We start from the raw sequence: 13,352 nt of genomic DNA on the forward strand, positions 1-13,352 counted from the left end.
TGCGGAAACAGGGGTATATGGCCCAATTTGGGCCGTGATAAATCGGCCCCTAAGTGATATTGCATTGTCTTTTTATAATGCATTTGTTGAATATGCAAATCTACAGTTACTGGTCCTTTGGCAACACATTTATAAAATGATAAAATGAAAATATTAGGCAATAATAACAAAAAATCATACGATACATACACTTTGGATTTACTGTGGATCATTTGTAGTGATTAAAATAAACCAAAAAGTATATTTTGTTCAGATGTCAACTGAGTTTGTGTAAAACCTGTTTTTTGGTTGCTTATGGTGTCCATTAAACCATTCAGGATCGCCTATGGATTTTAGATGGAATTGGAGTTGGCAGGTAGAATGAGGTTAAATTGACAAGGAACCTTATGCACCGATAGTGATTTTTGATACATATTTTGTATGCAGGAACTGATTTGTCTTAGGGCTATCCGTGATGTCAATGTGCCCAAGTTCCTTCAAGATGACCTGAAGCTCTTCAGTGGCATAGTGTCTGATCTCTTCCCACGCATCGGAGAAGAACACATTGACTATGGCAGCCTGGAGGAGGCAATCCGCAAGACCTGTGTCAAGAAAAATCTAAAAGATGTAGATGGTGAGAACACATATAGGATAACGTAAAAAATCTACAGGTTGCTTAGATGTTTGGGCCTATTAAAATCGACATCACTAGTTGCTGATGCTTTTTTATGCTCCAAAGAGAACATTTCTCTTTAAATTAACTCCACTTTTTAAACCCCACTTTTTTCTTATTGCTTTCACAAGTTGGAAGGTATGCTTGAGATTGGCTGGAAGAGAGCCATGACCTGGGTGATGGGTTCTCGCAGAATTAATGACATAGGGCTAGATTACAAGTGGATCGCTAAATTATTGTGCGCCCGCAAACAGGCAAATTTGCCCGTTTGCGGGCGCGATAATTGATCATCCATTACAAGTGGCTGGTTATTCCTTCTGCGATCTCGCAGCAGCAATTCGAGCTCAGATAATTAACCAGATATTAGATCTCTGGTTAATTTTCTAAAAGTGCCCCAAATGCCCTCAAAATAGAGGGCATTATAGTTTTTTATTAAAAAAAGCTACATAAAAAATACCTGCACTAGGCAGTTTTGGGGCTTTAAAGTTGGTGGGAGTGGGGAGTTTAAAAAAAAAAAAAACGGCACTGAAAAGTGCCTTTACAACGTGGTATATGAGATCTGTGTGTTTTTATAGACCGCAATGTAAATGCATATGTATATGCTTATATACACATATTTATGTGTTATTATGTGTATATACACATATTAACACATAAATATATATGTATATATTCATATACATATATATTTAAAAATGCTGCCCATTGCTACGCTACTTACCCCCTTCACAGCCCAATGCTTTCTAGCAATGCAAACTCGAGCTTGCGTTCACTTTGCGATTTTTCTTGTAATACCAGCGCACATATCGTGCACTGGTATTACAAAGTGGTGTGCTAATATTGATTTCAAACTAGCGATTTTTACCACTCCACTTGTAATCTACCCCATAATGTCCTCTAGCAATCCTTTTATAAGGGAGTAAAAGTATATGTAGTTGAAGTTATAAATGGTCTTTTCTTTTTTACTCAAACAATGTGTTATATCTTGTATTAAAAAAAAGCTGTTTTACATTTAAATCACATATAACTCAAAACTGAATTCACTGTAAAGGTACAAGTAGAGCTCAAAAATATTAGTGCTATTGTGTGCATAACAGACTTCCATGGTGGCGCACTGAAAGTCATGTCAGCTACTGCGCCAGTGCTAAGTGAAAGTGTGCTAAGCTGAAGGTGCACAGAAACCGAAGGTGCGCTAAGCTGAAGGTCAATTAGTGGAGTTCTTCACTAACTTTGAAACTATGATTTTCTATTGAGATATACATTTTAAACAAAGTGCACATACATACATACAGATGCATATACATACATATGTACACATATATACACGTATATATTTTATATAGCTAGCGTTTCAATTACCAAGCTATAGCATTGGTGTTCTATTGGTTCTCAGTGGACAGCTGACCTGGGTTCAATCTAGGCACCTGGGTTGAGTGAGACGAGCGTTCAGCCTCAGGTTAACAAGGCCTGTTTCATAGGAGAATGGCTGTAATGCCGTTATGAAGCGTCTAATCATAATGATCCTTTGTAAGTACAGTGGTGTTTTATTTTTATTGATCCCTGTTTAAATACAAGTAGCTCCTAAGTGGTAGGCTGTTGTAGGTCTTACAAAGTATTTAGAACCGGCTGCGTTAGCTGATAGTGAATAAGGCTTATGCAGGGTTCTGTCGGATAGATGGAGTGTATCTCTATGTCATCTGGACTAGTTTTAGACTTGTGTTCGGTACTATACACTATAGTTCAATTGAGTCCTTAAGATCCACAGTATAGTTGGGCTGTAGCATGTTTGTATTTATTTTACAAGATATGACGAGTCCACGGATTTCATCCTTACTTATGGGATATCGCATCCTGGTCAGAAGGAGGAGGCAAAGAGCACCACAGCAGAGCTGTATATATAGCTCCTCCCTTCCCTCCCATCCCAGTCATTCTCTTTGCCTGTGTTAGTGATAGGAAGAGGTAAAGTGAGGTGTACTATTTTTCTCAGGGCTGGAGCTACAGGCTTTAAGCAATGGGCTGGGGAAACTGTCATTCTAATTCAAGCTCCCATATTGTTTGCTGCCCTGCTGATGGTCTTAGCAGATATTATCTAAGACCCTGTTTTGTCCACACAGAGCTGCTGGAGGTGAGGAAAAGAACATCTTCATTGTGTGGGACAGCCTCACACTGCATTCAGTATTAAGGTATGTACAGTCATTTACTTCTGGGGAGACTGTAGTATCTCAGAAAGGACTGGTACTGATTCCCTATACCGGGAAGGGGTGATCAATTTGCACAGGGTAAGAGTGTGTGCATGGGTATCCCCTATTTATTAGGTAAAGTTTAGCAGGTGCTATCAGGACCCTAATAAATGTTTATTCAGTTGGATGTGTTCAGGGGCTATGACGCAGGGAGAGTGTGGCAGCTAAGTGTTCTGCATTAACTTTTGTAATTTAATGAGAACAAGAGAGTGTGTTTTTGTGGGGGCACATTTGGCAACTTTTAAACGTATATTTGCATGGCTTCGGCCAGATCGGTGATTCCAACATTTTTTTCCCATGCGGTTCTAATCAAGAACATTATTCAAGGCTGGGGAATTAATTCCGCCCACGATGGGCGGGGCTTAGTGTTTCGCGCGCTGAGACGCACACTTGCTATCCGGACCTTGACTATTGAGAGAGAGGTTCTCAGAGCTCCGATGTGGCCTAAGACAGCTTGTGTTAGTAATTGCTCAAGCGGTCTTGGGAGCGCCGCTCTCGGAGGTCTATCAGGACTCGTGGGGGCAGGTAGGCGCCACAGCATAACTAATAATTTGTCTGTACAGCATACCGGAGAATTTTAAAAAGAGTTTTGTGGTGCTCCTTGTTGTTACATATTATTGTGATGCAGTAAAAAAGTAAACGGTTTTATTTTTTTAAAAGCACAGTACATCATTTTTCAACAAAATTCTTAAAAGTGTTTGTTTTTAATCACATTAAAACGACCAATATTCCTATTGCTGGTTTGTTTATCATGGCTGACCTTCAGGAAAGTACATGTTCTATGTGTTTAGATGCCAATGTGGAACCCCCTATCCCTTTTTGTCCCTCATGTACTGAGAGGGCTTTACAGTTTAAAGAACAAATTTTCTTTAATGCAAGTATATCTAAGGATGTTTCTCAGCCTGATGAGACTCAGGGTATGCCACATCTTTCTCCCCAAGCGTCACAACCTTTAACGCCCGCCCAAGCGACACAGTGTTCTTCAACTGCGTCCACTTCTATTACTCTGCAGGATATGGCTGCAGTTATGTCATCCACTCTTACAGAAGTTTTATATAAGTTGCCAGTGTTACAAGGCAAACACAGCAGGACAGAGGCCCATGTGGTCCCTGCAACTTCTGATGCTTTAATGGCTATCTCCGATATACCTTCCCAGGGCTCTGATTTGGGGGGTAGGGAGGCCCTGTCTGAGGGGGAACTGTCTGACTCAGGAAGTGCATTGCACCCGACTGACTCGGACGTCATGTCCTTCAGATTTAAACTTGAACACCTCTGTCTTTTGCTGCGAGAGGTTTTGGTGACTCTGGACGACTGTGACTCTATAGTGGTCCCACCAGAGAAATTGGGTAAGATGGAAAAATACTTAGAGGTCCCTTCTTATTCCGATGTTTTTCCGGTTCCTTAGAGAATTTCGGAAATGATTGCAAGGGAATGGGAAAGACTGGGTATCCCGTTCTCCCCTTCCCCTATTTTTAAGAAAATGTACCCGATAGCTGACACTGTTCGGGACTCTTGGCAGATGGTCCCTAAGATGGAGGGAGCTATTTCTACCCTGGCGAAGCGTACAACTATTCCTATCGAGGACAGTTGTGCTTTCAAAGACCCCATGGATAAGAAGTTGGAGGGTCTTCTCAAAAAACTCTATATTCATCAAGGGTTTTTATTGCAACTGGCAGCCTGCATTGTAACAGTCACAACTGCGGCTGCTTTTTGGTTTGACGCTATAGAAGAGTCTCTTAAAACTGAGACCTCTTTAGAGGAAATACTGGACAGAATTAAGGCCCTTAAGCTGGCTAATTATTTTATTACGGATGCTTCCTTTCAAATCACCAAATTAGCGGCTAAGAGGTCGGGATTCTCCATCTTAGCAAGAAGAGCTTTATGGTTAAAATCTTGGTCTGCGGATGTGTCCCCTAAATCCAAGTTTTTGGCTATTCCTTTCAAGGGAAAGACCCTATTTGGGCCTGATTTGAAGGAGATCATTTCTGATATTACGGGAGGCAAGGGTCATCTCCTCCCTTAAGACAAGACATCTAAGCAAAGGGGACGACAGAGTAATTTTTGTTCCTTTCGTAATTTCAAAGGCGTCCCCCCTTCCTTTTCCGCTAAACAGGAAGGGAATTATCCTCAAGCCAAGCTCACCTGGAGACCCAACCAGGCTTGGAACAAGGGTAAGCAACCCAAGAAGCCCGCTGCTGCTCCCAAAACAGCATGAAGGGGCGGCCCCCAATCCGGGACCGGATCTAGTAGGGGGCAGACTTTCTCTCTTTGTCCAGGCTTGGATAAGAGACGTTCAGGATCCCTGGACACTAGAAATCGTGTCTCAAGGGTATCAGTTGGAGTTCAAAAATTAATTCCCAAGGGGAAGGTTTCTCCTTTCACGGTTGTCTGTAGACCAGATAAAAAGAGAGGCATTCTTATGTTGTGTAAAAGACCTCTCCACTATGGGAGTAATTTGTCCCGTTCCAATACAGGAACAGGGGCAGGGGTTTTACTCAAATATTTTTGTGGTTCCCAAAAAAGAGGGCACATTCCGACCCATTTTACAGGGAGTGCAGAATTATTAGGCAAATGAGTATTTTGACCACATCATCCTCTTTATGCATGTTGTCTTAATCCAAGCTGTATAGGCTCGAAAGCCTACAACCAATTAAGCATATTAGGTGATGTGCATCTCTGTAATGAGAATTGGTGTGGTCTAATGACATCAACACCCTATATCAGGTGTGCATAATTATTAGGCAACTTCCTTTCCTTTGGCAAAATGGGTCAAAAGAAGGACTTGACAGGCTCAGAAAAGTAAAAAATAGTGAGATATCTTGAAGAGGGATGCAGCACTCTTAAAATTGCAAAGCTTCTGAAGCGTGATCATCGAACAATCAAGTGTTTCATTCAAAATAGTCAACAGGGTCGCAAGAAGCGTGTGGAAAAACCAAGGCGCAAAATAACTGCCCATGAACTGAGAAAAGTCAAGCGTGCAGCTGCCAAGATGCCACTTGCCACCAGTTTGGCCATATTTCAGAGCTGCAACATCACTGGAGTACCCAAAAGCACAAGGTGTGCAATACTCAGAGACATGGCCAAGGTAAGAAAGGCTGAAAGACGACCACCACTGAACAAGACACACAAGCTGAAACATCAAGACTGGGCCAAGAAATATCTCAAGACTGGTTTTTCTAAGGTTTTATGGACTGATGAAATGAGAGTGAGTCTTGATGGGCCAGATGGATGGGCCCGTGGCTGGATTGGTAAAGGGCAGAGAGCTCCAGTCCGACTCAGACGCCAGCAAGGTGGAGGTAGAGTACTGATTTGGGCTGGTATCATCAAAGATGAGCTTGTGGGGCCTTTTCGGGTTGAGGATGGAGTCAAGCTCAACTCCCAGTCCTACTGCCAGTTTCTGGAAGACACCTTCTTCAAGAAGTGGTACAGGAAGAAGTCTGCATCCTTCAAGAAAAACATGATTTTCATGCAGGACAATGCTCCATCACACACGTCCAAGTACTCCACAGCGTGGCTGGAAATAAAGGGTATAAAAGAAGAAAATCTAATGACATGGCCTCCTTGTTCACCTGATCTGAACCCCATTGAGAACCTGTGGTCCATCATCAAATGTGAGATTTACAAGGAGGGAAAACAGTACACCTCTCTGAACAGTGTCTGGGAGGCTGTGGTTGCTGCTGCACGCAATGTGGATGGTGAACAGATCAAAACACTGACAGAATCCATGGATGGCAGGCTTTTGAGTGTCCTTGCAAAGAAAGGTGGCTATATTGGTCACTGATTTGTTTTTGTTTTGTTTTTGAATGTCAGAAATGTATATTTGTGAATGTTGAGATGTTATATTGGTTTCACTGGTAAAAATAAATAATTGAAATGGGTATATATTTGTTTTTTGTTAAGTTGCCTAATAATTATGCACTGTAATAGTCACCTGCACACACAGATATCCCCCTAAAATAGCTATAACTAAAAACAAACTAAAAACTACTTCCAAAACTATTCAGCTTTGATATTAATGAGTTTTTTGGGTTCATTGAGAACATGGTTGTTGTTCAATAATAAATTTAATCCTCAAAAATACAACTTGCCTAATAATTCTGCACTCCCTGTAGATTTAAAGAGTCTAAACAAGTTTCTCAGAGTTCCATCCTTCAAGATGGAGACTATTCGGACAATTCTTCCATTGATCCAGGAGGGTCAATATATGACTACCGTGGACTTAAAGGATGCATATCTTCATATTTGCTTTTCTGGACAAACATTTTCAGTTTGTGGCCCTTCCTTTTCGGGCTGGCCACGGCATTCAGGATCTTCACGAAGGTTCTAGGGTCTCTTCTGGCGGTTCTCAGGCCGCGGGGCATTGCAGTGGCGCCTTATCTTGATGATATTCTGATCCAGGCGTCGTCTTATCAGTTGACAAAGTCTCATACCGACATTGTTCTATCCTTTCTAAAGACTCACAGGTGGAAGGTGAATCTAGAAAAGAGTTCACTAATTCCACAGACAAGGGTTCCTTTCCTGGGAACTCTAATAGACTCTATATCCATGAAAATCTTCTTGTCGGAAGTCAGATTTTAAATACATGCCGATCCCTTCAGTCCAATCCTCGGCCATCAGTGGCTCAGTGCATGGAGGTAATTGGATTGATGGTGGCGGCAATGGACATCATTCCGTTTGCTCATTTTCATCTCAGACCTCTACAACTGAGCATGCTCAGACAGTGGAATGGAGATTATGCAAATTTGTCTCCTCAGATAGATCTGGATCAGGAAACAAGAGACTCTCTTCTTTGGTGGTTGTCGCAGGATCATCTGTCCCAAGGGACGTGCTTCCGCAGACCCTCATGGGTGATAGTGACAACGGACGCCAGTCTACTATGATGGGGTGCAGTCTGGAATTCCCTGAAGGCTCAGGGTGTGTGGACTCGGTCGGAGTCGCTACTTCCAATCAATATTCGGGAGTTGAGAGCAATATTCAATGCACTTCAGGCTTGGCCTCAGTTGGCTTCGGCCAAATTCATCCAATTTCAGTCGGACAACATCACAACTGTGGCTTACATCAATCATCAGGGAGGAACAAGGAGTTCCTTAGCGATGACAGAAGTATCCAAGATAATTCGGTGGGCGGAGGCTCACTCTTGTTATCTGTCAGCAATCTGCATCCCAGGAGTGGACAACTGGGAAGGGGATTTTTTGAGCAGACAGACGTTTCATCCGGGGGAATGGGAACTCTATCCGGAGGTCTTTGCCACCCTGATTCTCCGATGGGGCAGAACGGAGCTGGATCTTATGGCATCTCTTCAGAATGCCAAGCTCCTGAGATACGGATCCAGGTCCAGGGATCCTCAGGCTGAACTAATAGATGCCTTGACAGTGCCTTATGTTTTTCCACCATTTGCTCTCCTTCCTCGGGTGATTGCTCGAGTCAAACAGGAGAGGGCTTCGGTGATTCTCATCGCTTGGTATGCCGATCTGGTGGACATGTCCTCTCTGCCACCGTGGAAGCTTCCATTGAGGCAGGACCTTCTCATTCAGGGACCCTTCTATCATCCGAATCTAATTTCTCTGCAGCTGACTGCTTGGATATTGAACGCTTGATTTTATCAAAGCGAGGGTTTTCTGATTCGGTCATTGATACCTTGATCAAGGCACGTAAGCCTGTTACTAGAAAGATTTTGCCATAAGATATGGCGTAAATATCTTTATTGGTGCGAATCCAAGGGATACTCATGGAGTAAGATTAGGATTCCTAGGATTTTATCTTTTCTCCAAGAAGTATTGGAGAAAGGGTTATCAGCAAGTTCCTTAAAGGGACAGATTTCGGCTTTATCTATTTTGCTACACAAACGTCTGGCAGATATTCCGGATGTTCAATCCTTTTGTCAGGCTCTGACTAGAATCAGGCCTGTGTTTAGACCTATTGCTCCTCCTTGGAGTTTGAATTTAGTTCTTAAGGTTCTTCAAGGGGTTCCGTTTGAACCTATGCATTCTATAGATATTAAATTGTTTTCTTGGAAAGTTTTATTTTTGGTTGCTATTTCTTCTGCTCGCAGAGTTTCTGAGCTTTCAGCATTACAATGTGATTCCCCTTACCTTATTTTTCATTCCGATAAGGTAGTGTTACGTACCAAAGGTTGTTTCCAACAAAAATATTAATCAGGAAATTATTGTTCCTTCCTTGTGTCCTAATCCTTCTTCTAAGAAGGAATGTCTGTTACATAACTTGGACGTGGTCCGTGCCTTGAAGTTTTACTTGCAGGGGACTAAAGAATTTTGTAAATCATCTGCATTATTTGTTGTTTTTTTTCTGGAAAACAGGGGTCAGAAAGCTACGGCTACCTCTCTTACTTTTTGGCTGAAGAGTATCATCCGTTTTGCATATGAGACTGCTGGACAGCAGCCTCCTGAATGAATTACGGCTCATTCTACTAGGGCTGTGGCTTCCTCATGGGCATTTAAAAATTATGCTTCTGTTAAACAGATTTGCAAGGCTGCAACTTGGTCTTCTCTTCATACTTTTTCCAAATTTTATACTTTTGCCTCGTCCTAGGCTGTTTTTGGGAGAAAGGTTCTTCAAGCAGTGGTGCCTTCCGTTCAGGTTCCTGTCTTGTCCCTCCCTTTCATCCGTGTTCTATAGCTTTGGTATTGTATCCCATAAGTAAGGATGAAATCCGTGGACTTGTCATATCTTGTAAAAGAAAAGGAAATTTATGCTTACCTGATAAATTTATTTCTTTTACGATATGACGAGTTCACGGCCCACCCTGTCATTTTCTAAGACAGGTCTTTATTTTTGTTAAACTTCAGTCACCTCTGCACCTTGGCTTTTCCTTTCTCTTCCTAACTACGGTCGAATGACTGGAGTGGAAGGGAAGGGAGGAGCTATATATACAGCTCTGCTGTGGTGCTCTTTGCCTCCTCCTGCTGACCAGGTGGCGATATCCCATAAGTATGGATGAAATGAAATCTGTGGACTCGTCATATTGTAAAAGAAATAAATTTATCAGGTAAGCATTAATTTCCTTTTTTGTATGCAACTGTTTGAGTTATAATCTTGAGATCGGAGTGTATTAGTGTTAACATGCTATTTGCCAGCTGCATACTTTTGACACTCTTGATTGGTTCTGCAAGTATCACATAGTTGGTTGATTATAATCACAAGGGCCATATAACTAGTGGGTTGTAAGCTCTTTTTAGCGCCACAGAAACCTGATGGTTCAGGTTCCTTTTTAGGAACAAGAGCTGTCTTATTTTATCTACACTCTTGATTGGTTACCTAGCTATTTTACATGCCCTGTTTAAGATATTTCTTCTGTTAAGTGTGATCAGTCCACGGGTCATCATTACTTCTGGGATATTAACTGCTCCCCTACAGGAAGTGCAAGAGGATTCACCCAGCAGAGCTGCATATAGCTCCTCCCCCCTATGTCACTCCCAGTCATTCTCTTGCACCCAGCAACTAGATAGGTCGTGTGAGAGGACTATGGTGATTATACTTAGTTTTATATCTTCAATCAAAAGTTTGTTATTTTAAAATAGCACCGGAGTGTGTTATTACCTCTCTGGCAGAGTTTGAGGAAGAATCTACCAGAGTTTTGCTATGATTTTAGCCGGAGTAGTTAAGATCATATTGCTGTTCTCGGCCATCTGAGGAGTGAGGTAAACTTCAGATCAGGGGACAGCGGGCAGATGAATCTGCATAGAGGTATGTAGCAGTTTTTATTTTCTGACAATGGAATTGATGAGAAAATCCTGCCATACCGATATAATGTCATGTATGTATACTTTACACTTCAGTATTCTGGGAGAATGGTACTTCACTAGAATTACACTGTAAGAAAGACATAAAGCTGTTTAATAACTAGAGATTATGTTTAACGTTTTTGCTGGAATGTAAAATCGTTTTCATTTGCTGAGGTACTGAGTGAATAAATGTTTGGGCACCATTTTTCCACTTGGCAGTTGCTTAAATCTGTTTTTTCTGTCAGTTTCTGTTCTCCCTCACTGCTGTGTGTGTGGGGGAGGGGCGCTTTTACTATGCATCAAATATTTCAGTCAGCAACTCATTGTATTCCCTGCATGATCTGGTTCATCTCTACAGAGCTCAGGGGTCTTCAAAACTTATTTTGAGGGAGGTAATTTCTCTCAGCAGAGCTGTGAGAATTATAGTTTGACTGAAATAAAAACTTTTATTCTGTAATTTGTTTCCTGCTTTCAGAAATTGTTATCTTTGCTAATGGGATTAAACCTTTGCTAAAGTTGTGTTGTTTACAAGGATTGAGGCTATAACTGTTTCAATTTATTAATTTTTAACTGTCATAGATCTTCTGTGCTTCTTAAAGGCACAGTACGTTTTAATATTATTCTATTTGAATTGTATTTCCAAGTTGCAAGTTTATTTGCTAGTGTGTTAAACATGTCTGATTCAGAAGATGATACCTGTGTCATTTGTTGCAATGCCAAAGTGGAGCCCAATAGAAATTTATGTACTAACTGTATTGATGCTACTTTAAATAAAAATCAATCTGTACAAATTGAACAAATTTCACCAAACAACGAGGGGAGAGTTATGCCGACTAACTCGCCTCACGTGTCAGTACCTACATCTCCCGCTCAGAGGGAGGTGCGTGATATTGTAGCGCCGAGTACAGCTGGGCGGCCATTACAAATCACATTACAGGATATGGCTACTGTTATGACTGAAGTTTTGGCTAAATTACCAGAACTAAAAGGTAAGCGTGATCACTCTGGGGTGAGAACAGAGTGCGCTGATAATATTAGGGCCATATCAGACACTGCGTCACAGGTGGCAGAACATGAGGACGGAGAACTTCATTCTGTGGGTGACGGTTCTGATCCAAACAGACTGGATTCAGATATTTCAAATTTTAAATTTAAACTGGAAAACCTCCGTGTATTACTAGGGGAGGTGTTAGCGGCTCTGAATGATTGTAACACAGTTGCAATACCAGAGAAAATGTGTAGGTTGGATACATATTTTGCGGTACCGACGAGTACTGAGGTTTTTCCTATACCTAAGAGACTTACTGAAATTGTTACTAAGGAGTGGGATAGACCCGGTGTGCCGTTCTCACCCCCTCCGATATTTAGAAAAATGTTTCCAATAGACGCCACCACAAGGGACTTATGGCAAACGGTCCCTAAGGTGGAGGGAGCAGTTTCTACTTTAGCTAAGCGTACCACTATCCCGGTGGAGGATAGCTGTGCTTTTTCAGATCCAATGGATAAAAAGTTAGAGGGTTACCTTAAGAAAATGTTTGTTCAACAAGGTTTTATATTGCAACCCCTTGCATGCATTGCGCCGATCACGGCTGCAGCGGCATTCTGGATTGAGTCTCTGGAAGAGAACATTGGTTCAGCTACTCTGGACGACATTACGGACAGGCTTAGAGTCCTTAAACTAGCTAATTCATTCATTTCGGAGGCCGTAGTACATCTTACTAAACTTACGGCGAAGAATTCAGGATTCGCCATTCAGGCACGCAGGGCGCTGTGGCTAAAATCCTGGTCAGCTGATGTTACTTCTAAGTCTAAATTGCTTAATATACCTTTCAAAGGGCAGACCTTATTCGGGCCCGGGTTGAAAGAGATTATCGCTGACATTACAGGAGGTAAAGGCCATGCCCTGCCTCAGGACAAAGCCAAGACTAGACAGTCTAGTTTTCGTTCCTTTCGTAATTTCAAAGCAGGAGCAGCATCAACTTCCTCTGCACCAAAACAGGAAGGAGCTGTTGCTCGCTACAGACAAGGCTGGAAACCTAACCAGTCCTGGAACAAGGGCAAGCAGACTAGGAAACCTGCTGCTGCCCCCAAAACAGCATGAATTGAGGGCCCCCGATCCGGGATCGGATCTAGTGGGGGGCAGACTTTCTCTCTTCGCCCAGGCTTGGGCAAGAGATGTTCAGGATCCCTGGGCGCTAGAGATAATATCTCAGGGATACCTTCTGGACTTCAAATACTCTCCTCCAAGAGAGAGATTTCATCTGTCAAGATTGTCAACAATCCAGACAAACAAAGAGGCTTTTCTACGCTGCGTACAAGAGCTCTTGTTAATGGGAGTAATCCATCCAGTTCCACGATCGGAACAGGGACAGGGGTTTTACTCAAATCTGTTTGTGGTTCCCAAAAAAGAGGGAACTTTCAGACCAATCCTGGACTTAAAGATCCTAAACAAATTCCTAAGAGTTCCATCGTTCAAGATGGAGACTATTCGGACAATTTTACCTATGATCCAAGAGGGTCAGTACATGACCACTGTAGATTTAAAAGATGTTTACCTGCACATACCGATTCACAAAGATCATTACCGGTACCTAAGGTTTGCCTTCCTAGACAGGCATTACCAGTTTGTGGCTCTTCCATTCGGATTGGCTACAGCGCCAAGAATCTTCACAAAGGTTCTGGGTGCTCTTCTGGCGGTACTAAGACCGCGGGGAATCT

The 13,352-nt window shown here is 42.2% G+C and overlaps 1 protein-coding gene across 1 annotated transcript in view; it reads left to right on the forward strand.

Annotated features, from left to right (window-relative positions):
* Positions 1-13,352, forward strand: part of DNAH1 (dynein axonemal heavy chain 1) — a 691,978-nt gene that overhangs the window by 437,272 nt on the left and 241,354 nt on the right. Inside the window, exon 35 of the mRNA XM_053721084.1 lies at positions 427-613. Coding sequence (XP_053577059.1) covers positions 427-613 — 187 coding nt within the window. The remainder of the gene's footprint in view (positions 1-426; positions 614-13,352) is intronic.

This window comes from Bombina bombina, chromosome 7 (genome assembly GCF_027579735.1).
Source record: "Bombina bombina isolate aBomBom1 chromosome 7, aBomBom1.pri, whole genome shotgun sequence".
Taxonomy (NCBI): domain Eukaryota; kingdom Metazoa; phylum Chordata; class Amphibia; order Anura; family Bombinatoridae; genus Bombina; species Bombina bombina.